The sequence below is a fragment of the Filicampus tigris genome, chromosome 11 (assembly GCF_054856515.1).
Source record: "Filicampus tigris isolate MCC_2025a chromosome 11, RoL_Ftig_1.0, whole genome shotgun sequence".
NCBI classification, from domain to species: Eukaryota; Metazoa; Chordata; class Actinopteri; order Syngnathiformes; family Syngnathidae; genus Filicampus; species Filicampus tigris.
In genome coordinates this window covers 243202-268575 of record NC_141227.1, presented here as the reverse complement: position 1 = coordinate 268575, position 25374 = coordinate 243202, and the positions used below count along the sequence as shown (strand labels likewise).

The 25374-nt window shown below is 42.2% G+C and overlaps 1 protein-coding gene across 6 annotated transcripts in view; it reads left to right on the top strand.

The window, feature by feature from the left end:
- zswim8 (zinc finger, SWIM-type containing 8) overlaps positions 1-25374 on the top strand; it is a 331437-nt gene that overhangs the window by 232464 nt on the left and 73599 nt on the right. For 4 of the 6 annotated variants that reach the window (XM_086044801.1, XM_086044797.1, XM_086044799.1 and 1 more), the window contains 4 exons: positions 4219-4343; positions 12429-12678; positions 17243-17407; positions 17589-17811. In XM_086044801.1, coding sequence (XP_085900927.1) covers positions 4219-4343; positions 12429-12678; positions 17243-17407; positions 17589-17811 — 763 coding nt within the window. The remainder of the gene's footprint in view (positions 1-4218; positions 4344-12428; positions 12679-17242; positions 17408-17588; positions 17812-25374) is intronic. The other 2 variants (XM_086044798.1, XM_086044800.1) reach the window with 1 other exon arrangement.

Here is a 25374-nt window from a genome sequence, read left to right as displayed (position 1 = left end):
ATTCCTCTCTAACCGGTGCCGCTTCTGTCGAATGAACAGATTTGGGCCAGCAAGTTCTCTCCATTTTGCCCAGAACCGGTCCACTTCAATTTGAATGGCCCTGAGTCGGCGCCAGGAATTAGTCTCCAGGTCAAGACCACAGGTATCTCCTCCAGGCGATGCCCGCCCTAGTATGAGGGTGTTGGTGTTAGGAACTCAATCGTATCAATGTTTGTGAAGCTGTTGCAGTGCCGGTTTAGCGGCAACAAAGTTTGTCCCTCTGTCTGACCATAGTTTTCTTGGATGGCCCGTTAGAGCAACAAAGCGAGTGTGTGCTAGGAGGAAGCTTTCTGCAGACTGATCATCTTTGATGCCCCGCATGGATAGTTCTTGAGGTCATGCAGCAATACACAATACCCCAGATTCTTACTTGTCCTTCTTTTAACTGCATCTTTCACTTCAAAGGGCCCAAAAAGGTCCAGCGTGGTATACTCAAATGGTCTAGATTGTTGTTGATGTGTCCTTGAATTGACTGCTGCCTGCAAAGCAAATTGCCCCTCGGGGAAATTAAAATTTACCTTGACCTTGACCTTGACATTTCAGCTCTTTGCTTCCTGCAGGTGATACAGTGATTGAGGACCTTCTTCACTGTTTTCCATCCCTGCATGATCCAGGCTTTTCTCTTGGTCCGTAAGAGGGTGGCAGCCACACCTTCATGCTTCTTTTCATGTGCCTCTCTGGCCAAAGAGGGTTGCTAGCCATGATTGGCAAGGGATTAATGGTACAGCTACTTTGTCCTCGTCCCAGCGTTGTATCCTCCCTCCACCTAGCAAGAGTCCTGTCTCTTTTTCCTTTTGAACCACCAGACAATCCAGTATTGTGTCGTGAAACTCAACGCCATCTTGAGCAGCGAGACCTAAGAATTTAAAAGATATTACTCTCTTCAACTGACAGGAATGGTCTAGCATCCCACTTTAAGTGAACTAGAGCCTGGCTGTTGCCACCCAGCCATTTGTCCACAGCATGTCTCACCCAGGTGACGACTCCACTCAACCGCATCAATGAGCTGAATCTCTGTGGTTCAACCAGATGCACAAGTGCAATGATGGCTGGGCCCGGCCATCTACAGGATCAAGCCACTGCTGAGGCCAGCACTGAGAAGGCCTTCCTCTGCAATCCACCGATCTCTTCGGCGACAGAGGAGATGACCTCCCTGGCGGTTTTCACTGGCCAATCTTCATAAGGCAGCTTTAAAAATCTAGGGCCTTCCTGCCAGAATGAGCCTTCAGCAAGGTCCTCAGGGGCTCCTCCCCTTGTAATGAGGTCAGCAATGTTCATTTTCCCTTCGACCCACCTCCAGCTGTCAACAGGGCCAGCCTTTTGGATTTCCCGATTCTATTAGCGAAAAAGGTCTGATAGCCATAGCTATCTTTCTGTATGGCCCCAAGTATCGTCTGGCTATCGACAAAATGGATCCAACTCTCGACCTTGATGTTGCAGTGTTTTTCAAAGTGTGTCTTCAGGCAGGTTGCAAACACAGCTCCGCACAGCTCTGCTTTGATGGCATCACCTTTCTGGTCTAATGGGCTGAGTTTGGCTTTTGAGTCAACCAGTTTTACAACAACACTATTTCGCGTTTTCCACCGGAGGTAAAGCACAGCTCCAAAGGAAGCTTTGCTGCCATCAGAAAAGGTGATGCCCATCGGACGGCCCTTGGCCCACGTGAGGTGTAAGGCTCCTGTCAAATCTTATTTGGCCAAGTCTCACATACTGCCATACTGCTCAAAGAGTGTTATGGCAGCCTCTCGAAGACGTGGAGAGAGAGGTTTGTCCCAAGTGTCTTTCGCAGGACGGTGTTTTCCTGCCTCCTGAAAGGACTCGCTTATGAGCATCACTCCTCGTTGCTTGGCAGGCCAGGCTTACAGGGTCATAAAAACCTGCAATCTGACATTCGGCGGGTGAGAGGATCAGGAGGGTTCCCTCTGACCTCATCTTCTTGTAGATCCAGACCGGACCTCATCTTCCCTCGCCTCTTTGAAAAGTTTACTGATGTCAACAGGCGGAGTTTATCTGTCTCAGGCTCATATCCCAGTCCAAGTGCCTTATCTTCTTCATCCCGCATCTGGTTTGGGAGTATCAGAATCTTGTAGTCCATTGACTTGAGACTTGTGGAATCAGTGGGCTCCTCCCTCCTCCCACTTTGCCCTGACAGGACCCAGGGCTCGAGAGAGAAACTACCTGCTTGCAGGATCTTTTCCACTCCTTTGGTCATCCTAATCAAGGCTTGGCGATTATCATGTGACGTTAATGTCATCAACATAGCAGTCCTGGGTCAGGATCCGGCATTCTGCAATCCTCACCAACTGAAACATCCCAAATTGAGGCCAGCAGCACCACATCTCCACTGTAAACAGTGTTAATGATGCAACGCTTCCCGTCCTGACACACCAAATGGATTTACTTTAGCACATCCCAAAAAATGTTTCCATGTCCTCACCAAAGTCTTCCCAGGCCCGAGTATTTGCCTTGGCGACCTCTGAAGCTGCGCTCCACCTTGCCAGCCGGTACCGATTAGTTGCCTGAGGAGTCTTACAGACCTAAAAAGGCCTTAGAACTCATTTTTCATCTTGATGACATCCCTTTCCACTGGTGTCTACTAATGGGCTTGATGTATTTCGCCATGTCAGGCATTGACCTTCTTACAGCCACAGCTCCGGGCGACACCTTGGACAATGGCGGTGCAGAGCATGGTCCACTAGGACTCAATGTCTCTCACTTCCTTCCTCCTGGTGAAGTCCTGGCGAAGGGGGGAGTTGAAATGCCTTCTGACAGGGGACTCCACGAGACATTCCCAGTAGACCATCATAATACGTTTCGGTCTGTCAAGTTGGACCGGCATCTTGCCCCACCATCTAAGAAAAGACACTACTGGTTGGTTGACAGCTCTGCCCCTCTTTTCACCGTTCTGTCCCAGATATCGCAAGTTTGATAACACAGTCAAAAATTCGATTATCAAACTGTGGCTGAGGTGTCCTGGTGTCAAGTGCACACCCTTATTAAACACCCTTTTGTTTGAGCATGGGGTTCATTATGGACAATCCATGACAAGCATAGTTCAATTACAGAAAGCCGTTTGGGTTCTGATCAGGGGGGGGCATTTCTCCCAATCACGCCCTTCCAGGTGTCACTGGCATTGCCCACGTGACCACTGAAGTCGCCCTGTAACACAATGGGGCCCCAAGTTGGAGTGCTCTCCAGCCCCTTATTCAAGGAGTCCAAAAATGGTACATACTCTGAACTGTTTTTTGGTGCAAAGACACATGGTGCATTGGCACAAACAACAGTCACGACCCATCCCTCCCATCCATCGGTGCAGGGAGACAAGCCTCCCACCCACTGGGGTGAACCCTTATATACAGTCACGGAGCCAGGGGACAGTACTGCAAGTATCCCCACACCTGCACTGCACCTTTCTCCATGTGCAACTCCAGATTGGAAGATTGTCCATTCGGTCTCAAGAGGACTGGTACCAGAGACCAAGCTATTTGTTGAGGCTCCTTCCATGCCAGATAGGAGACATTCCACATTCTAGTGCCAGCTTATAAGACAGGGGTTGGACCACCAATGTTCCTGTCTTTGGCCGTCGCCCAGCTCACATTGCACCCGACCCCAATGGACCATCTCACAGGTTGAAAGCCCATCAGAAGTATCTCCTTTTTTCTTTTCTTTGTTTTTTTTAATTTTCATCAATATTTATCTGAAACATTTTTATCCTTCTTTACCCCACTTATTTAGATGTACATTTGTGCATAAAGTTTACATTTGATAATTTTATATAGAACTACATGTATTTCTTATTTGATTCAGGGCTGTTTAATGAGGTTTCAAAATGAAGTGAGAAATGGTAAGATGCCATAATGTGTTGTATAAATGCTTACAGAATAACTGAAAATATATATATTGTGGTATATCATAATCATTATATAAAATGGGCTATACTGCGTTAGAAGCTCTAGTTAAAACATAACAAACTGGAATATTTCCATGGCAATAAATTACTTTAGCAAATTACTGTGTATGTACTCAATTTTTTTTGCAGAGCTCAGAATGTGTAGCTTTGTTTTTAATGTCTTTCTCAATTATGCTCTCATTTTACACATTATTTTGTCTCAAGTGTTTCTTAAGTTAGTTTTTTTTCTTTTCTTCTCCAGTCCGGGTAATATTTAATTTTGTGTGCAGGGATGAAGACAACAGTAAGTGAAGCAGATCATCCTCTGCTTTGTGAAGGAACACGAAGGGTTAAGGGAGATCTTGCTCTGGCCCTCATGATCACATATAAAGATGACCAGAGCAAGCTGAAGAAGGTAAGAACAGTATCTACTATGGTTATAGTCTCTATTAATCCCTCTATTAATCGTTTTTTTTAATTGCTAATGTTGTATTGGTATTCTTAGGATGCGGTTTCAAAATTGAAACTTCGTTCATTTCATTCTTATCAGCTTATCAATTTTTTTCAATGATGACTGTCGATTTTCAGGACTTAATAAAAGAGTACCAACAATTTTACCTCTGCTGTGTGCACTAAAAAAATAACACAATACTCACTGTGTAACAAACAGCAGCGAACGTTCTGTGCTTGTTTTGCTTATCCATCCATTATCTGTACCGCTTATCCTCACAAGGGTCGCGGGGCGTGCTGGAGCCTATCCCAGCTGTCTTTGGGCAGTAGGCGGGGGACACCCTGAATTGGTTGCCAGCCAATCGCAGGGCACACAAAGACAAACATCCGCACTCACAATCACACCTAGGGGCAATTTAGAGTATCCAATCAACTTGTTTTGCTTATATCCGGCAAATCTCAAGATGATCAAGGCGGTTTGATGGTGCTGCCCATTGTCAGGAAGGGCATGGGTCCTCCAGCTTGATAAAGGCAAACACACGTATAATAAGAACACTTTTCTGAACTGCCGTGATATAAATACTACCAGACATCAGTAAAAGAAGCTGACACATAGTCTCGAGAAGGAAGGTACCCGTGAAACCTGAGAAGGTTGGAGCACCTTTGCTTTCTGCCGCAGGGTGTCCAGGCTTTCCCTTAGAGTTCGGGTGAGAAGCTCGGGCATCTGGGGGGGGTGGGGCGGCTTGCTCCAAGTAGACCCGCTGCTCTTATGCTGAAAGGAGCCAGATGAAGTGGCTTGCGCTTCTGATCAGGGTGTCTCCTGGATGGCTCCCTGGTGAGGTGTTTCGGGCATGTCCCACCAGGAGGAGGGAAAGAAGAAACCTGACGAGGGTCTAAACATTCGTGAAAATGTAGAAACTCATTAAGACCTAAAGCGCCTGGCTAAACATATCTCTAAAGCCTAAGGTCGACTTTGGAATCACCTTCTAAAACAGGGGTGTCAAACTCACGGGCCACATCATAGTTATGGTGTCCCTTGGAGGGGTATTACAACTGTGAAATGCACGATCGCTTTATATTATCACATATACACAAAAAAATTGATGGATAACTAGTTTTGAAATTAGAAGCCGATAAATAGTTTGTGTATCTCTTTTCAGATTGTTATAAAGGAGGTATTTCGAACAAACGTTTGCAATATCTCACAGCAAAAGCTGCAAGGACCCTGTTGTTTTCGTAGAAATTCTTATTAGGGCCCGAGCAGCGAAAGCTGCAAGGACCCTATTGTTTTTGTAGAAATTCTTATTAGGGCCGGAGCAGCGAAAGCTGCAAGGAAAGTGAGTAATGAGTATTTGAAAGTACAACTTTGGACCATTTCTGCACATTTACAGGGTTCATACATTTGCCCCCAAGTCCGAGATGGTTCACCCGATTGACTTAAAATCTGGGTTGTACCATCTCATCACGATCGAAAACAATAGGGAAAAATATTTTACTTTTTCGAAACACTAGATGACGGGTCTGAGCATCAAACTATGTGTTTCGTAATTCCTTTTTAACAAAGGATTCTGGGTTGTAATCTGGTGTTATATGTCACAGCCTAAGACCTACAAAAACATATTTTGTAACCATGTGCTGAACCTTACAGGAAGTCTGCCTTTTTAAAAAATTTTAGTCTGGAATTGTCGCACCTTTTTGGGACTTTCATAGTTGTCATATTTTAACCAATTCCCCCTAGAGCATTTATTCGATCGTCTTCGAACTTTGCATGCTTCATCTAAAGATGTTGAAGATGAACACTTGTTGAAATCTTTTTTTATTTCGCTGTACAATGTTGTCTTGGCGATGTGCTGTATATCATGAAAAATGATGCTGATTTAGAGGGTCTAAACTTTGGCGAAAAGTCATGAAACTTTGCACACACATCAGACCTTGCATGAATATAAATATTTTAGAAATTCCTGTGTTATTTTTCAAAGATAGCTCTATAGCGCCACCTACAATTTTTTAACCAAGTGTTCCCGGTTCCACGTTTCACGCAGATCTGTGAAAATTGGGATGCATATGTAACAGCCCAAGACCTACAAAGATGGCTTTTGTAGTCATGTGCTAAAATCAACACGAAGTCTGACATTTTGGCTGTATTTTGAAGTTCTGCACCTATATTGGCCTTTTATAGGCCATTTATTAACGAACTACTCCTAGAGAATTTAACCGATCGTTTTCAAACTTGCGGTGTTTCATCTAAACAAGTTTAAGATGAAAAGTCAGTAAAATATTTGTATTTCATCGCATGCTGATGCCACGGCGATGCACTATTCATAAAGAAATATAATGCATTGTGGGTCGAAACCTGGTCGAAAACTTTGCACACGTATTAGACCTGGCATAAAAATAAGAACTCTAGAGATTTCTTGTGCTTGTTTAAAAAAATGTATTAAATGTACACATTTTTAAGGACGCATTCATGGTTCTCCATTTTACCTAGATCTGTGACAGTTTGAAAACATCTGTAACAGCCCAAGAACTACAAAAAAGTATCATATAGTCATAGGCTAAATCTTACAGGAAGTCCGCTATTTTGACTTTATTTTGGAATTGGCCAACAATTTTGCCGTTTTGTAGAGGTCATATTTTAACAAACTCCTCCAAGAGATTTTATCCGATCAACTACAACTTTGAGTGCTTCGCCTAAACATGCTTAAGATGGAAAGTTATTGAAAGTTTTTTTTTTTTTTCATTGCACGCTGTTGCCGCGATACATAATACTGTTTTTCACAATCTAAACGTAGGCGAAAACTCATGCACCTTTGGACAAACATCAGGCCTGGCATAAATACCTACATTTTTTATGATTATTGGCCTATGTGCAAGTACCCCGATTTGCAAATAGCCCGACTTGCAAGTACCCCAACGTGGCAAGGACTGCGAGGGCCCGTTATAGCTTCTCGCAGCTCTAGTTATTATTATTACTATTATTATTATTATTATTATTATTATTATTCGCCGTAAAGACTCACATTTTTGAGGGACTAAACGTGAACGAAAACTGCTGCGAGGGCCCTATTGTTTTTGGAGAAATTATTATTACTAGGGCCCAAGCAGCGAGCGCTGCGAGGACCCTATTGTTTTTGGAGAAATTATTATTATTATTAAGGGCCCGAGCAGCGAAAGCTGCAAGGACCCTATTGTTTTTGTAGAAATTAGTATTATTATCAGGGCCCGAGCAGCGACCCACATGTGTACAAGACGTACAAAAAAAATTGATTACAGCCATAGTCTAACATGTAGAGGAAGTGAGCTATGAATTTTTGAATGTCCAATTTTGGACATTTACAGGGTGCATACTTTTGCACCCATGTCCCAGAGGTTGGCACTTTGACGATACTGACTTTACCTAGGGAGACGCATCACATCAGTTCTTTGGTTAGGCATCGGCCAGGCCAGCCAGGGCAGGTTCACCGATCTCGCGGAGCACGACTCTTGCCATCGCCAGGTCCCAGCAGCTGCCGCAGAAATCCGTGGGTAGGAACCTCACGTGGGAAGGGCGCACCGCGACGGCCCATGCTTGCCGGCACAAAGTGAGCAGAGGGGCTGACCGAGAGGAGAAGCCAGTAGGGGCAAGCTGGCGTGCACTTGCGACGCAGCTTTGGCGGCAGGAGGGGCTGTGTGCCACGTGTACACATTTTTTATCCATCCTACTTAATTTGTGTTTCTTCCGTGCAGCTTATTATGAATCAAAACTTAGCACCAACATTCTAAAATCTGCACGGTTCCAGGAGAACCGGAATGATGGTCCCAGTTCCACTTGATTTCCGGTAATCGATGCCCAACCCTAGTTTCCTCCAAATGGGTTGGCATAATCCCCAAACCCACCATGTGCCAGTAATATCCTTGTTTCCACAACAAATGTGTCTGCTCACATCTTTATGTAGAATATTATCTAAAAGCCATTGTGTCACTTGACTCCACATTGGGCTCAATTGGTACAATAGAAGTGTCAAATGACTGACCTTTGGGCATTGGATTGTTGAACTCCTCGCCCTGGTTGCCCAATACAACCATTAAATCATAATTGCTTGTGTGTTGTTAGTCAGTGTGAGAAGAGAAGACTTTTGTCCTCATATTTGATTAAACTCCAGATGCTAAGATATGTGTGCTAAATATCCTTTTTCAATAAAAAAATATTTACAATTGTAAATATCTGTTGCTTTTTTATCTTTTACATCTTTTTTAAAAATCCAATTAAAATGTCTCGAATAAGTTTGCTTAATTGTAAACAAATGAGGTTTTAAGCCAAAAAAAAATCAACTATTACAACTTTTATTGCAACTTTTAGGAATTTTCCCACAAAATCAGGCATTTAACAATGCAACAATCATAAAAAAAAATGCCCACTAAATCCTGCAGGGACTGAATGACTATCTTTTGTACGGAGATGAAGATGAGATTAATTAATTCATTATTTCTGTTCTGCTTATCCGAGGTCGGGTTAGGGTTTGCATCATCTTAAGCAGGGAAGCCAAGGCTTCCCTCATTACCTCATTTCCCCAGCCGCCTAAAGGATCCCGAGGCGTTTCTGAGCCAGCAGGGAGACATAGTCTCTCCAATGTGTCCTGGGAAGCCCAGATGGCATCATAAGAAGATGCCGGAGCCACCTAGTCTTGCTGCTCAATGCGAAGGAGCAGTGGTTCGACTCTGAGACCCCCAGGATCACGGAGCTTCTCATCTTATCTCAAAGGGAGTCCCCCGGACACCCTGCAGAGAAAACTCATTTCGGCCGCTTGTATCCGAGATCTTATTTCTTCAGTTACGACCCACAGTTCGACCGTAGGTGAGGGTAGGAATGTAAATCGACCGGTGAATCGAGAGCTTCGTCATTCAGTTCAGCTCCCTCATCACCACGATGGACCGATACAGAGTCTGCATCACTGAAGACACTACACTGATCCACCCCTCGATCCTCACTCCATCCTCCTCTCACTCGTGAACAAGAACCCAAGATATTTGAACTCCACTTTGGCATCCCTGACCTGGAGGGGGTACTCCACCCGTTTCTGACTGAGGGCCATGGTCTCAGATTTGGAGATTTCATCCCACCCACTTCATGCTTGGCTGTGAACCGCTCCAGTGAGAGTTGCGGCAAAAAGCAGAGATACAATACTTAGAAAAACCGGACACACTCAACACCTTGGCTACACCTACAAATTCTGTCCATAAAGGTTATGAACAGAATCTGTGACAAAGGGCAGCCTTGGCAGAGTCCAACCCTCACTGGAAACAACTAACACTTATTGCCGGCAGTGTGGACCAAATTCTGACACCAGTTGTACATGGATCAAACTGCCCATACTAGAGTTTCTGATACCCCATACTGCCGGAGCACCCTCCAAATGACCACCTGGGGTGCACGGTCGAACACTTTTCTCCAAGTCCCCAAAGCACATGTAGATTAGTTGAACTCCCATGCACCCTCAATTACTCTGTCAAGGGTGTAGAGTTGTCCCACTGTTCCACAGCCAGGATGAAAACCACATTGCTCCTCCTGAATATGAGATTACATTTCCAGACGGAACCTCCTCTCCAGCACCCTTGAATAGACCTTACCAGGGAGGCTGAGGAGTGTGATGCCCCTATAGTTGGAACACACCCTCAGGTCCCCCTTCTTAAAAAGGGGAACCACCACCCTGTCTGCCAATCCAGAGGCACTGTCCCCAATTTCCATGCGATGTTGCAGAGGCATGTCAACCAGGACACTCCCACAACATCCAGAGCCTTTAGGAACTCTAAGATGATCTCATCCTTGTCACTGAGGGACATTGATGATCTCAACCCCAGAAATAGGAAAGCAAGCCTCAGAGACCCTTGACTCTGCTTCTTCATGGGAAGGCAGCCCTTCCAAGTATTCTCTCCACTGATTCACAATGTCCCATGTTGAGGTCAGAAGCACCCCATCCCCACTATATACAGTGTTGACGGTGCCCTGCTTCCCCCTCCTGAGATGCCGGATGGTGTACCATAATTTCTTCGAAGCCATCCGGAAGTTATTCTCCAGAGCCTGGGCAAACTCCTCCCTCACCCAAGTTTTTACCTCGGTGACCACCAAGGCTGCATTTTGTTATGGCCAGCCAGTATCTATCAGCTGCCTCTGGAGTCCCACAAGCCAAAAAGGGCAGATAGAACTCCTTTTTTAGCTTGGCGGCATCCCTAATCTCAAATGTTATGGCCAGCCAGTATCTATCAGCTGCCTCTGGAGTCCCACAGGCCAAAAAGGGCAGATAGAACTCCTTTTTTAGCTTGGCGGCATCCCTAATCTCTAATGTCCATCAACAAGTTAGGGGGTTGTCACCACGACAGGCACTGACCACCTTATAGCCACAGCGCCGGTCGGCCGCTGCAACAATGGAGGCACGGAACATGGTCCACTCAGATTCAATGTCCACCACCTCCCCTGGGACGTGATTGAAGTTCTGCCGGAGGTGGGAGTTAAAACTCTTTCTGACAAGGAATTCTGCCAGATCGTTCCTAGCAAACCCTTACAATATGTTTGGGTCAGCCGGGTTGGACCGGCATCTTCCCCCACCATCGGAGCCAACACACCACCAGGTGGTGATCAGTTGACACCTCCACCCCTCTCTTCACTCAAGGAGACTGGTATGGTATGGAAGCGAGTCCGAGTATCTCAGAACTTCTTTGCCTCTAATGTTCATCAGCAAGTTTGGGGGTTGTTACCACGACAGGCACTGACCACCTTATAGCCACAGCTCCGGTCGGCCGCTGCAACAATGGAGGCACGGAACATGGTCCACTCAGATTCAATGTCCACCACCTCCCCTGGGACGTGATCGAAGTTCTGCCGGAGGTGGGAGTTAAAACTCTTTCTGACAAGGGATTCTGCCAGATCGTTCCTAGCAAACCCTTACAATATGTTTGGGTCAGCCGGGTCGGACCGGCATCTTCCCCCACCATCGGAGCCAACACACCACCAGGTGGTGATCAGTTGACACCTCCACCCCTCTCTTCCCTCGAGGGGACTAGTATGGGATGGAAGCGAGTCCGACTATCTCAGAACTTCTTTGCCTCGTACACCAGCTCGGGCTTTTCCCAGCCAGAAAGGTGAAATTCCACATCCCTATAGCCAGCCTCTGTTGCTGGGGATTGGACCGCCAAAGTCCCCGCCCAGCTCACAATCCATCCAACCCCCGTGACCACTCCCACAGGTGGTGAGCCCAGGCGAAGGCTGACCCACCTTGTCCTTTCCCAGCCACCAGATGCTTGCTTTTGAGCCCCACCTCCAGGCCTTGCTTCAGATGGCGGCAACAGAATACTGGATCAATTAATTGTATTCACCATAAGGGGTCTCTGACCCGTCCTTGGTCTTGTCCCTCACCTAGGACCTGTTTGTCATAGGTGACCCTGCCAGGGGCATAAAGCCCCAGACAACTTCCCACAATCATTAGAACACTCAAATGCGCTCCACCACGATAAGGTGACATCTTATGGAAGGGTGCGAAGATGAGATTTTTGATGAAAATTTGAATTCCAAACGATTGACTTTTTAATATTATTATTATTATTATTATTATTATTATTATTGTTATTATTATTATTATTATTATTATTATTATTATTATTATTATTATTGTTGTTGTTGTTGTTGTTGTTGTTGTTGTTGTTGTTGTTATTATTATTGTCATTATTATTATTATTATTATTATTATTATTATTATTACTATTATTATTATTATTATTATTATTACTATTATTATTTGAAGCAGTATATACCTTTATACCTGCAATAGCTCTGCTAACAGTATTGTTCCCTTTTCTTAAACCTCAACAGTTGGACAAAGCATGTTATTTTAGAATATAATATAAATATTTCCAAACCAAACAATAACATTTAAGAAATTACAGTTGGGATTGTTTACTAGAGAAGGGCAATGCAAATAGTACCTTTTTTTGTTCATCAAAGTGTGTTTGCTTTCCTTGAATACTTCCATTTGTGTTTATTCTCAAGACTGGCCTCTCTTCTCTCATCCATTTTCAGATACTTGATAAATTATTAGACAGAGAGAGTCAGACCCACAAACCTCAGACCCTGAGCTCCTTCTACTCAAGCAAACCTGCAGCAGGCAGCCAACGCAGCCCGTCAAAATATGGCCCCTCATCTTCCTCTGGAACTACTACGGTGGCTTCTTCTTCCAACTCCACATCTGCTCTGGTTTTGGCTTGTGAAGAGCTAGATGAACAGAAATCAGTGCAGAACAACATTGCTGGACAGAGCACTAATAATTGTGGTAAGCATTGTGACATATCACCTATTATTAGTAGTAGTATTAGTGTTAACATTATCAGTATTATTAGTAGTATTTTCGTTAACTGTGTAGTTCTGACTATAAGTTGTTGAATTGTTTTTTTCTACTTGTTAAAGACTGTTTCCTATTACCCATGCTTTTACTGAATGACTCTGCATGTTACACAAGGTCTGAAGTCGTTTGCACAAGGTTAACAATAGTTTACTACTTTCCACCAATGAGGTTTCTTTCTCAAATATGTATAAACTTTAAATTGAAAGTCAAGTCAAACATTTTGTTTACAATAATTTGTGCACCCACTCTTCTAAACATGGCATTCTGATTATGTGTTGCGGGATAAGCTGGCGACAGAAAATAGCATCACAGTGCCTAAGGGCTCAGGTAGCTACCATCAAGGCTCACTTGTTTCCTGGGTTTGGTCATGTGACCTTTGCAAGCTGAGTCCTTAGTCATTATGATGTAATTTTCAGGATTTTTCTGAAGAGTGCAGAGTTCTGGGCTTCGATTGCGGGCTCCGGCCTTCCTGTGTGGAGTTTGCATGTTCTCCCCATTCCGTGAGTTTTCTCCGGGTACTCCGATTTCCTCCCACATTCCAAAACATGCATAGTAGGTTGATGGAACACTCTAAATTGTCCCAAGGTGTGATTGTGAGTTTGAATCGTTTGTCTATGTGTGCACTGTGATTGGCTGGCAATCAGTTCAGGGTGTCCCCGCCTGCTGCCTGAAGACTGCTGGGATAGGCTCCCAGCGACCAGCTGGCACTCCCAGCGAGCCTCGTGAGGATAAGCAGTATAGATAATAGATGGATGGATGGATATAGTAAATGCATCTGTGAATCGCACCCTGACAGGTGCTAAATATTAACAACTTTTAATGAGATGTAATCGCATTAATGGTATCCAAATACAGTATTGTCGAAATACTATATCATGCTGCCAAAAAACTTTTAAAATGTTTGTTCATTCAATGGAGTTTGGATTGATCAGTGTTATGCAATATTTTCAGTTGCTCTTTCATCAGTCATTATACACACACATCTACAAACTGTACAAATTGTGTATAATGTCCCGTTTGTTCATTCAATGAGTTTGGATTGATCAGTGTTATGCAATATTTTCAATTGCTCTTTCATCAGTCATTATACACACACATCTACAAACTGTACAAATTGTGTATAATGTCCCCTGAATTTATGACTTATTGATGACAGCAGCTGAACAGCAATATAAAAAAAAATAATACAACTACAAACAGCAGGTTTTATGAGACTTCCTTATACAGTATTTTCAATACAACAATTTAATGTTTTCTGTGCTGCAGATAATTTGCCACACGTGATTCAGCAGAACATTGGCCAATAGCAACCCTCTAAAGGCCTATAACACACTGAGATGACCACTGAGGATAACCGCCATACATATTTGTCACAGATAAGATAAATACAGAAATAAACCTGACACTGACCTGACCTTTTCACAAAACCATCTGTTCTTGTCAACTCTATTTTTGTTTTGAAAGAGCATGAAGTAAAATGAAAAGATGGACAAAGTTAGGAAAAAAATCTAGATTAACCGATAACAGAAGAAAAATCTGATCCTGGGAGGGTGGATGGGTGGAGCAATGAATTCACACTATGGGTTGAAATTTGTGCGACTAGAAACTGAATCCGAATAATGTAATTTTAATTTGAATAGCTGAACTTGAATAATTGAAATGAAAAAATGAATCTGAATTACATAAAGTGATTTTTTATTGTTTAATTGTAATTTGTGCTTTAAAAAAACTGAGTCTGAATTATACACAATTCAAATTCAAATTGGTGAATCTGAATTATACACAATTCAAATTCAAATTGTATAATTTAGATTCGTTTTTTTAAAGTAAACATTCAAATTAAACAAAAATTCAATTTATGTAATTCAGATTCAGTTTTTCAATTCAATTATTCAAATTTCTGTCGTGTGAGGATCGGGATTTGGACCCATTTATAACACCTTTCTTTAACTTTTGTGGTACAAGCCATCAGGTAACGGAGGGATGAGAAGGTGCTTCCATTCAATTTTAGGAAAGGACAGTGTACATGTCGCAACGTATCAAAACAAAGCCCGGCCATCAGTACGTCTCGATTTCCGGGTTGTTTGTTTTGTTTTTTTGTATAATCAGCACACAGCATCTGTACATCGACAGTGGGGGCTCATCCCAGGCTCTGTTTCATATTATGATACATATTTATGCTGAGCTGTTTGTTCTATTTGGGGCAATTTTTGATACCAAAGTCACTTGGTTATGCTAGATTCTACGCCAAACCAATATTTTAAGATGCTATAATTTCAATGCTGGGTTTCTGAGATTTACTGTGATTAATCCACAGTAGAATTTAAGGACATTTAAATATGGGACAGTACACAAAACAGAGAAAGGGAAATATCGCTGAAAATAAATGTATTTACAAAATATTTTAAACTTATTTATGTTTACAAAATTTGGACCACTGTTTTGAGGTTAATAGAAGGAAATTGATAGTTTTGGAAGGAAATTGAGGAGGATTAAAACATTGATGGTACATGATATGAAGATTTTATTTGATGATCACACCTCTTATTTAAATTAGTTGTTTGTTTCATCATAATTATTTTATTTGTTTTTTGTATTTAGTTGGTAATGAATATATTATTGTTTTGCACAGTTGAGTTTATGTTGAATGTGTGCTCAGTTTGATATTTTTTATGTTTTATGAATTGAAGTGAAGTGCTTTTTATTTCAATAAAGGTTTGTGGGGGCAGTAATTAGGCTGCTATTATCTCAAATGAATTTGGTGCACTTTATAAATGAATTGATGCAATGTGAAGGATAAGCTATTAATTTTGAAGTCCTGTCGAATTACATTGTAAAATAAAAAAAAAAAAAAGACCTTGATTATTGGTGTGGATGCAGAGAAAGCTTTTGACTCTGTGAGGTGGACATTTTTATACAAAGTGCTCGACAAATTTAGATTTGATATATCAGTAATTGATGTGATTTCAGGATTATATAATAAGACATCTGCTAGAGTCCGCTGATAGTGTAGTGGTACACGCGCCCGAGTTGTGTGCGGGCAGCGTGGGATCGATTCCCGCTCAGTGACAGTGTCTATGTGTGCCCTGCGACTGGCTGGCGACCAGTTCGGGGTGTAGTCTGCCTTCGCCCGTTGACGGCTGGGACAGGCTCCAGCAACTCCCCGCGACCCTGTATAGGATAAGCGGTTTGGAAGATGACATGACATGACATCTGCTAGAATCAAAGTTAATGGGGATCTCACAGAGTCAATAGAATTACAAAGAGGAAAAAGGCAGGTGTGTAATCTCTCTGCACTTCTCTTTAGTTTCTATATTGAACCTTTAGGTCAGTGGGTAAGGCAAAGAAAAGATATTAAAGGTGTTACGATTGCTGGTGATGAGCAAAAACCTGCCTTGTTTGCTGACGATTCGCTATTGACCATAACCCAATTTACACAGACAGTACCCATGATAATAAAAACACTTGAAGAATATGGATCTTTTTGAGGCTACACAATTAATTTAAAGAAGACCCAAGTATTAACTTTAAATTATGACCCACCTCTACATATTACAGAGGAATACAAATGGCAGTGGGATACAGAAATGGTCAAGTATTTAAGTATTGTATTACATTGAGATTACTCACAGATGTATGAGGTTAATTACGGACCTCATCATCATCATCATCTTCCAAACCGCTTATCCTATATAGGGTCGCGGGGAGTTGCTGGAGCCTATCCCAGCCGTCAATGGGCGAAGGCAGACTACACCCCGAACTGGTCGCCAGTCAGTCGCAGGGCACACATAGACACTGTCACTGAGCGGGAATCGATCCCACGCTGCCCGCACACAACTCAGGCGTGTGTACCACTACACTATCAGGGACTAATTACGGGCCTCTGAATGCCAAATCATAATTGGATTTACAAAGATAGAATGCTTTACAGTTTTTGGATCTTAATTCTAGAATTTACTCTATAAGAATGACTGTCCTCCCTCAGGTGTTGTACTTATTCGTTACCCAGCTGAGACCACTTGTGTGCATGTGCTGTCTGACTTATACAGCTGGATGGAAAGACTTAGAGGAGAAAACAATTAAGAATATTCCATTGAAAGAATTATTATTCGATACCAAATTGCAACAGAAAGTTAACTTAAAAGAAAAATTGTCCATTATGATGATTGTAGCCTGGACATAGTCTCTCCAGCATGTCCTGGGTCATCCCCAGGGCCTCCTCTTGGCGGGACACTACCACCCTCAAAAAGGATTACTTGCAAAGGTACTTTGCAAAAATGCAGTATTAATATCCAACATGTCATTGTGTCTTCAGAAAATTCTTTACCATATTTGCTTGGGTCTCCCACAAGATGTTATTTTGTCATGTGACAGCAGATTGAACCAAAGATTTTTGCTAAAGTCAAAGTCAAGTTGTGCAACCTGTTGGGCATTTGAGTTGACACTATATATTGTTTCAGAATATATCCCATATTTATTTGCTTCCATGTAGTCTCGGGAGGCAATCAAAGTGATTGTCAAAACGAGTCAACCACATTCAAGCTTGAGAACACTGTACCGAGCCGATTGGCGCTTGGGGCACGCTGTGGATATGGCCAACGCTGCTGGGGATCTCCTGTCCGACAAAAGAAGAAACACACTGGTAACACTCTGACAGGCAATTATGTTTCCATTTTTATTCACCTGGCATGTTGTGTATTTAAAAACCAGCTTTCAATTGTGAAGTAATTGATGATCATTCACTAAAAGAAGCCAAATAAATAGTGTGATGTTATGTGACAATAATAAGTAATATGTTGACTTTTCATCAAAAAGTAACATGAAACTTGTCTGGACAGGTATGGCAAGTATTGACAGCAGCGCTCCAGAGACAACCTCAGACAGTTCTCCCACCCTCAGCCGGCGGCCTTTACGAGGTGGATGGGCAGCAACATCATGGGGTCGGGTTCAAGATAGTGACAGCATCAGTAGTTCATCTTCTGATTCGCTGGGATCCTCCTCCTCCAGTGGTTCTCACAGGGCAGGGGGTGGTGCCAGAGCCAAAAGCACGGACACCAGCAGGTAACAGCACATTTCGTCCAATACTTGCTGCTAATCCTGAGTTTCATATGTTTTCACAAATGTTAATTGTTAATGAAAATCAGCGTAATTTTTCTTGGCATAAGGCATGTTGCCATGGCAGAAGCGCTCTGCACAATGAAAAGATTTGCTTTTCCTGGTCGTCTTGAACATCTTAGGATGAAAAAACACAGTTCAAGACAATCTGATATATATAATATATAATATATAATATATAATATTTAAAATGTCTTGGAGGAATTATATAAATGTGACCACTACAAATGTGAAAGAATATTAACAAAGGTGGAGTTCCTGTTTAGGTTTAGCATATGGCTCCAAAACACTTTTTTTTATAGGTCTTGGCCTGTTACATCTACCTCGAAGATTTCATCAATTTTGATCCCTCTTACAACCTGCTTTGCTTGAAATTTGTAGGGGGCGTTGTTGAGCCATTTTTAAAAATAGCGCAATAATCTAATAAAATATTGATGACAAATCACAAACTTCGTGTTTTAACATCATGAAGACCTAAAAAATCTTCTGAGCAAATATGAGGTACATCTGGCTAACCTGCCAGGAGAAAAACATCAAAGAATAAAATATGTACTTCCTTTAGCCAGTAGGTGGCGCTACCACTACGATAAAAAATAAGTATCTAGATGTCTTCAGACTTGGACTATTATCAAATATGAGAAATATTTAGAAGAAATTATCATGTGAGGTAAGTTCCACCAGCTTTTCGAATTCAGACTTTAAAGGAAATTCAAAATGGCGGACTTGCTGTTAGGTTTAGCATATGGCTCCCAGAGACTTTTTTGTCGGCCTTGACCTGTTACATATACAACAATTTTTTCGTAGATCTAGGTGAAACGTACAACCGGGGCTGAATTTTTGCTTTTGTTTTCTAGGGAGCGCTATCGAGACACTTTTTCAAAATTGCACAATAAAATAATAAAAGGTTTGATGTATTCACCAGGCCTGATGTGTGTGCAAAGTTTTGTGAGATTTTGTGCACGTTTAGACCCTCAAAATCTGCGTTGTTTTATTGGTGAATTGCCTTTTGCCATGGCAATAGCTTTTCACCAAAAATCACAAATTTCGTATTTTAACATCAGTGCTCACTAGACGTATGACTGCTTTATCCAGCTAGACAGACAGTTAACAGATGAGATGTTTGTGGCCTTACGAGTCCATTTATTAATCTCGTTGGAATTTTTTAATTATTATTCTGTAAAACTGCAATAAACAAAATAACAAATACAGTATTAGTACAGCATTTAAAATGTCTGTCTAACATTGTTTACTAGCTACAGTAGCATACATGTGGCAAAATGTAATGAAATAAAATACAAATGACCACAACATAAATACGCTAACATAGTTAGCCTAATTAGGAAAACTAAAGTCCGCTAGCGTAACATGCGAACAAATGCAAATTTTGTAAATGACTCATTTCAAACACGTAGGTAGCAACATCTCGCATGCCAAAAACATGTGAACCAACTTGTCAACAGTCTACAGCTAGGGAAAATTGGGTATTTTATCACAAATGTTCACTTACAGCCTTACGTGGGCCAAGACGCCATCGGGTATGTGTTGCTCTCAGCGTATATCATTGAATACTGATGTTTCACTACTACAGGGTGCTAAAACTCAACATAACTCAATGCAAATATAACAGAGCAACAATTAAACCATTACACTCCCCGCCTGGAATAAAAATGTTTATACCACTATTCATTTGAAATCAGTCTTTTGTCAATAGTTCAAGGACGTTGGAGAACAAGCTGAGTGACAGGGCGCAAGTAGAAACGTGGAATACCCTGCTTGACAACTTTCACTTCTACTTTTCTGATCTTTTTGTCTTCGCTAGGTATGCATTTAGTAATAAGTCCGACAGACCATTCACCATGGTTAGCTTGGTCATCTTTCAACAAGACAACATCCACCTTCTTGAATACTGTCTCTTTCTTGATTCCATTTTCATCTAGGTTGCAGCACTGACAGATATTCTTGCCTCCATGGTTTCCAAAATCTGTCAGTGAGACTTTGAACATGTTTCCTTAGCTTTTTGTACATATCTTTAATGTCGAATGTTCCTTCTGGATCTGAGATACACGCTGCTTTTTGCGTTAGAATCATAGCAGGTGTCAACACAATGGGTGAATTGGGATCTGTGGTCAGAGCAACCAACGGCCGAGCATTAATGATTGCCATAACTTCTGCCATTAGTGTTGTGAGAACTTCATGTGTGAGTGGTGTTGGACCTGACTGCAACAACATTCCATCTAGAATGCGGCGTGCAGTGCCTATAATTCTTTCCCACGAACCGCCCATCTGTGATGAGTGTGGCGTGTTAAATGTCCAGGTACAACCTTCATTGGTGAGATAAATTTGAATCTCAGAATCATCTGTGTTAAACTTTAACTCTCTGCATGCACCGATAAAATTGGTGCCGCGATCTGACCCAAAAACCTTGGAATCCCCTCTAATGACGAAAAACCTTCTGAGCGCATTAATGAAGCATGAGGTGGACATTGATTCGATGACTTCAATGTGAACTGCATGAGTTCCTAAGCAACTGAATAAAACAGCCCAATGTTTGTTTTCTGCTGCGCCACCCCCTCGTCTTGCGAGTGACTACATTCCAGGGCCCCAAAACATCCAGGCCAACTCTAGTGAAAGGAGGTTCAATAGCGAGTCAGTCTTCAGGGAGATTGGCCATTTTTTGTTCCACGGATCTACCCCTAAGCTTGTGACAAGTGACACACTGAAAGATAACACTTGAGACTAGTTTTCGGGCTCCAAGTACCCAAACACCTGCTGATCGCAGCGCTCCTTGAGCAACGTCTTGGTGATAATGCCTCACTAAAAGAGTTGACACGTGATGTTTTTTAGGGAGTAAATGAAAAATCAGCGAGTGACATTCGACCTCCCACCCTTAATAGTCCATCTGAGTCAATAAAGGGGTTCAAAGTCCACAAGTGGCTTTTCTTCGAGATTTGATATCCTTTCAACAGTTTTTGAATGTCAAGTCAAGTCAAATTTATTTATATAGCCCTTAATCACAGGAAAGTCTCAAAGGGCTTCACATATGCACCAGATCATATATATTACATCCCCTGAGCTTAACCCTCAGGAGGGCAAGGAAAAACTCAAAAAAAAACATCTGGGGAAAAGTGAGAAACCTTGAGAAGGGACCACAGATGGGGGAATCCCCCTTCCAGGATGATCAGGCTGCAATGGATGCCGAGTGGGCAACATTGAACACACATTATAGTACTATACAGTGTTTGTTAACGTGATGTGAAAGTAATCAAATGAAGTGCTGCAGGAAGATGACATCGATGAAGTGAGCAGGGGCCCAATGGTCGTCAATGTAGAAATCTCCATAACAGCGCCTCCGAAGATGTGGTCAGCCTCCAATCTTGTAGCAGTCAGTTGCTGTTGGATCGAAACAGCAACCTCCAATTCGGTCGTCATCACCTAATTCCCAAGCCTAGGAAAAGGGGGCAGAAAAAGAATAGAAGCGTCAGTAGAGAGGCCAAAACAAACAGTTCAACTAAACGCAGAATCATACAAATAAGTCTTAAGTCGTGTTTTAAACATTTCTACTGAGGTAGTGCCTCTAATATCCACGAGTAAGGCATTCCAAAGCATCGGTGCCCGAATAGAAAACACTCTAGTACCTGCGAACTTCTTTTTGGCTCTTGGGATCACTAAAAGGCCGGCATATTGTGACCGAAGGTTTAGGATCAGAACATATGGTATCACTAAGTCGATGAGATAGGAAGGTGCTAAGCCGCGCGGTATTTTGTAGGTAAGTAGCAAAACCTTGAAATCGCATCTCAAGTGGACTGGGAGCCAATGCAAATTGGCTAATATCGGAGTAATATTATCAAACTTTCTCGTCCTTGTCAATAGTCTTGCTGCGGCATTTTGGACTAACTGCAGACTTTTAATACTAGACATCGGAAGACCAGAGAGCAAAACATTACAATAATCGAGGCGAGACGTAACAAATGTGTGGATTAAAATTTCTGCATCACTATTCGACAGAATTGGACGAATTTTAGCAATATTACAGAGATGGAAAAATGCGGTTCTAGTAATATTCTTAATGTGCATTTGAAAAGACAAGAGTTGGGTTGAATATAACACCAAGATTTTTTTGTTGAATCACTTTGGGTAATAGTACATTTATCGAGCCTCAGAGTGGTGTTCATAAATAGGTGCCGATGACGAGCAGGGCAAATAATCAACATCTCGGTTTTATCTGAGTTAAAAAGCAAAAGATTGAGAGACATCCATTGTTTAATCTCGGCAAGGCACGCCTCTAAATTACAGCAATTAGCCGGGTTTGTTATCTCGAGGGACATATATAATTGGGTATCGTCAGCATAACAATGAAAACTAATGTTATATTTACGTATAATATCACCAAGCGGAAGCATGTAGATGCTAAATAATAGGGGTAATGTAACTTTGCAAAACTCAGAAGTCGCATTGCCATGAAGTACACGGTGCATCCTTTCTCAGAGGTAAGAATTAAACCAAGAAAGTGCTGAGCCTGAGATACCAACACTTCAAGACGTTCTAATAGTATGTGTCAGGTTCACACCAAGTGAGACATTCATAAACAATGCACACAATGAGGAGAGAAGACACTCTACAACAATATTGTATTTTTACTTGCAAGGAGAGCGCAGGGAAGTGTACGATTACAGTTCCTAAAACCCTCTGCCCGGCTCCTGCGCACCCTCTCTTTTTATTTTTCTTCGGTGTCCCTGATAACAAAGGTGTTCCAGCTCTAAGGGAAAGGGGAGCGAAAGCAGCTGGAACACTATGAACTTGTTTTGTCTATGTGTGTGTGTGTGTGTGTGTGTGTGTGTGGGGGTGTGTGTGCGTGGGTGTGTGTGTGGGGGGGGGGGGTGTGGGCGTGTGTGTGTGTGTGTGGGGGGGGTGTGTGCGTGGGTGTGTGTGTGTGTGTGTGTGTGTGAGCAATTAACATGAAAGCAAAGCACACCAAGCAAGTTGGCCTAATGATAAAAATCAAACACCTGAATAATAAAATGCATTATTATTCTTACATTCCCCTATGTTTTTATATAATATAAAGCTAAACACATGAACAATAAAATACATCATTATTCGTGTATAGTATAAAGCTAAACCTACAAAACTAACAGGCTTAATAATGAAAAATCAACATGAATAATAAAATGCATTATTATTCTTACAGTATGTTATGATCGACGGTGTCAAAAGCAGCACTAAGGTCAAGTAAGAGTAGTATTGATGAGGTGTCGGAGTCCATAGCTAAGAGAAGATCATTAGTCACTTTAGCAAGAGCCGTCTCAGTAGAGTGATGGGCTTTAAATCCCGACTCAAGAATTTCAAATCGATTATTAGCGGCCATACAGTCACTAAGCTGTTGCGCTACAACTTTTTCGAGAATTTTTGCAATAAACGGGAGATTTGAAATCGGGCTATAATTACTTAGGTTCTCTGGATCAAGGTTTGGCCGCTTAAGCAGAGGTCGAATAACAGCGGTTTTAAAAGCTGCTGGTACAATGCCCGAGGTGAGTGATAAGTTAATGATATTTAAGACGGAGGGTCTTAGGGTTGTAAACAATTCTTTGATGAGTTTACCAGGAAGCGGGTCGAGCATGCAAGTTGTCTGTTTTTCCGCACCAACTAATTTTGTTAGGCTTTCAAGAGATACTATTTTAAAGAGATCTCTCGCCATCTCTGTCTTTCTACAAGGGCCAAGGCTGCTCGAGCACAGGCTGCATTCAATGATGTCATGCGACAATTTCGGGTTATTGTCGGTGCTCGATATGGACTATTTCATCCGGCTCACCTTCGCATTACCTACAATGGTGTGGAGATGGATTTCGTGTCAGCGGAGAAGGCCAGCGAGTATGTCAAAACTTTGATTTCCAAGCAGGCTGTATTGGTAGCTTAAAGCACAGAGTTCTTTTTTTTTGGTTATCATTTTTATGTACTGTATATTTTGCTCCCTGATAGTGTAGTGGTACACACGCCTGAGTTGTGTGCGGGCAGCGTGGGATCGATTCCCGCTCAGTGACAGTGTCTATGTGTGCCCTGCGACTAGCTGGCGACCAGTTCGGGGTGTAGTCTGCCTTTGCCCATTGACGGATGGGATAGGCTCCAGCAACTCCCCGCGACCCTATATAGGATAAGCGGTTTGGAAGATGACATGACATGACATATTTTGGGGAAAATTTCCACACAAATTGTAGTTACTTGTGGTGATTTATAGGTTTGCAAATTTTTCCCTTTTTTTTTCTTCTTTTCCTACACTATTACATGGTTGTGTACATTCGATGGCAGTTTTGTTTATTTGTTATATTGGTTACTGTGGTATGTCTGTTTATGTTGGAGGCAATATGGACAGGTCCATTTCCATAGTCCATTGTGCCTTTTTATTCATTTATTATTATTATTATTATTATTTTTCTTCTTCTTTTCCACTAGTTATTTTTTAAAATAATTGCATTTTATTATATTTTTGTTTTATTTTTGTTTTGTTGATCTTACATAGAAATCTGTTTTGGGGTAGGCGGGTTATTTATTATTTTTTCTCATTGATAGTTTTTAAAAATTTATTTCTATAGCACATTTTTGTTATCATTATTATTATTATTATTATTATATTATTATTATTATTATTATTATTATTATTATTATTATTATCAGTAGTAGTAGTAGTAGTAGTAGTAGTAGTAGTAGTAGTAGTAGTACATCCATCCATCCATTATCGATACCGCTTATCCTCACAAGGGTTATGGGGCGTGCTGTAGCCTATCCCAGCTGTCTTCGGGCAGTAGGCGGGAGACACCCTGAATTGGTTGCCAGCCAATCGCAGGGCACACTGAGACAAACAAACATCCGCACTCACAATCACACCTAGGGGCCACTTAGAGTGTCCAATCAACTTACCATGCATGTTTTTGGAATGTGGGAGGAAACCGGAGTACCCAGAGAAAACCCACGCAGGCACAGGGAGAACATGCAAACTCCACACAGGGAGGCCGGAGCCGGGATCAAACCCATGACCTCTGACCTGTCAGGCGGACGTGCTAACCAGTCGACCACCGTGCCACCCTTATTAGTAGTACAACACAATATTATTCATTCATTCATTCATTCATTATCCATACCGCTTATCCTCACAAGGGTCGCGGGCGTGCTGGAGCCTATCCCAGCTGTCTTTGGGCAGTAGGCGGGGGACACCCTGAATTGGTTGCCAGCCAATCGCAGGGCACACAGAGAGAAACATCCACACTCACAATCACACCTAGGGGCAATTTAGACAGTCCAATCAACTTACCATGCATGTTTTTGGAATGTGGGAGGAAACCGGAGTACCCGGAGGAAACCCACGCAGGCACGGGGAGAACATGCAAACTCCACACAGGGTGGCCGGAGCCGGGATCGAACCCACGACCTCTGAACTGTGAGGCGGACGTGCTATACAATATTATTATTAGCATTATTATTAGTTTTATATTAACTTCATAAAGTATGTGTGTCCAA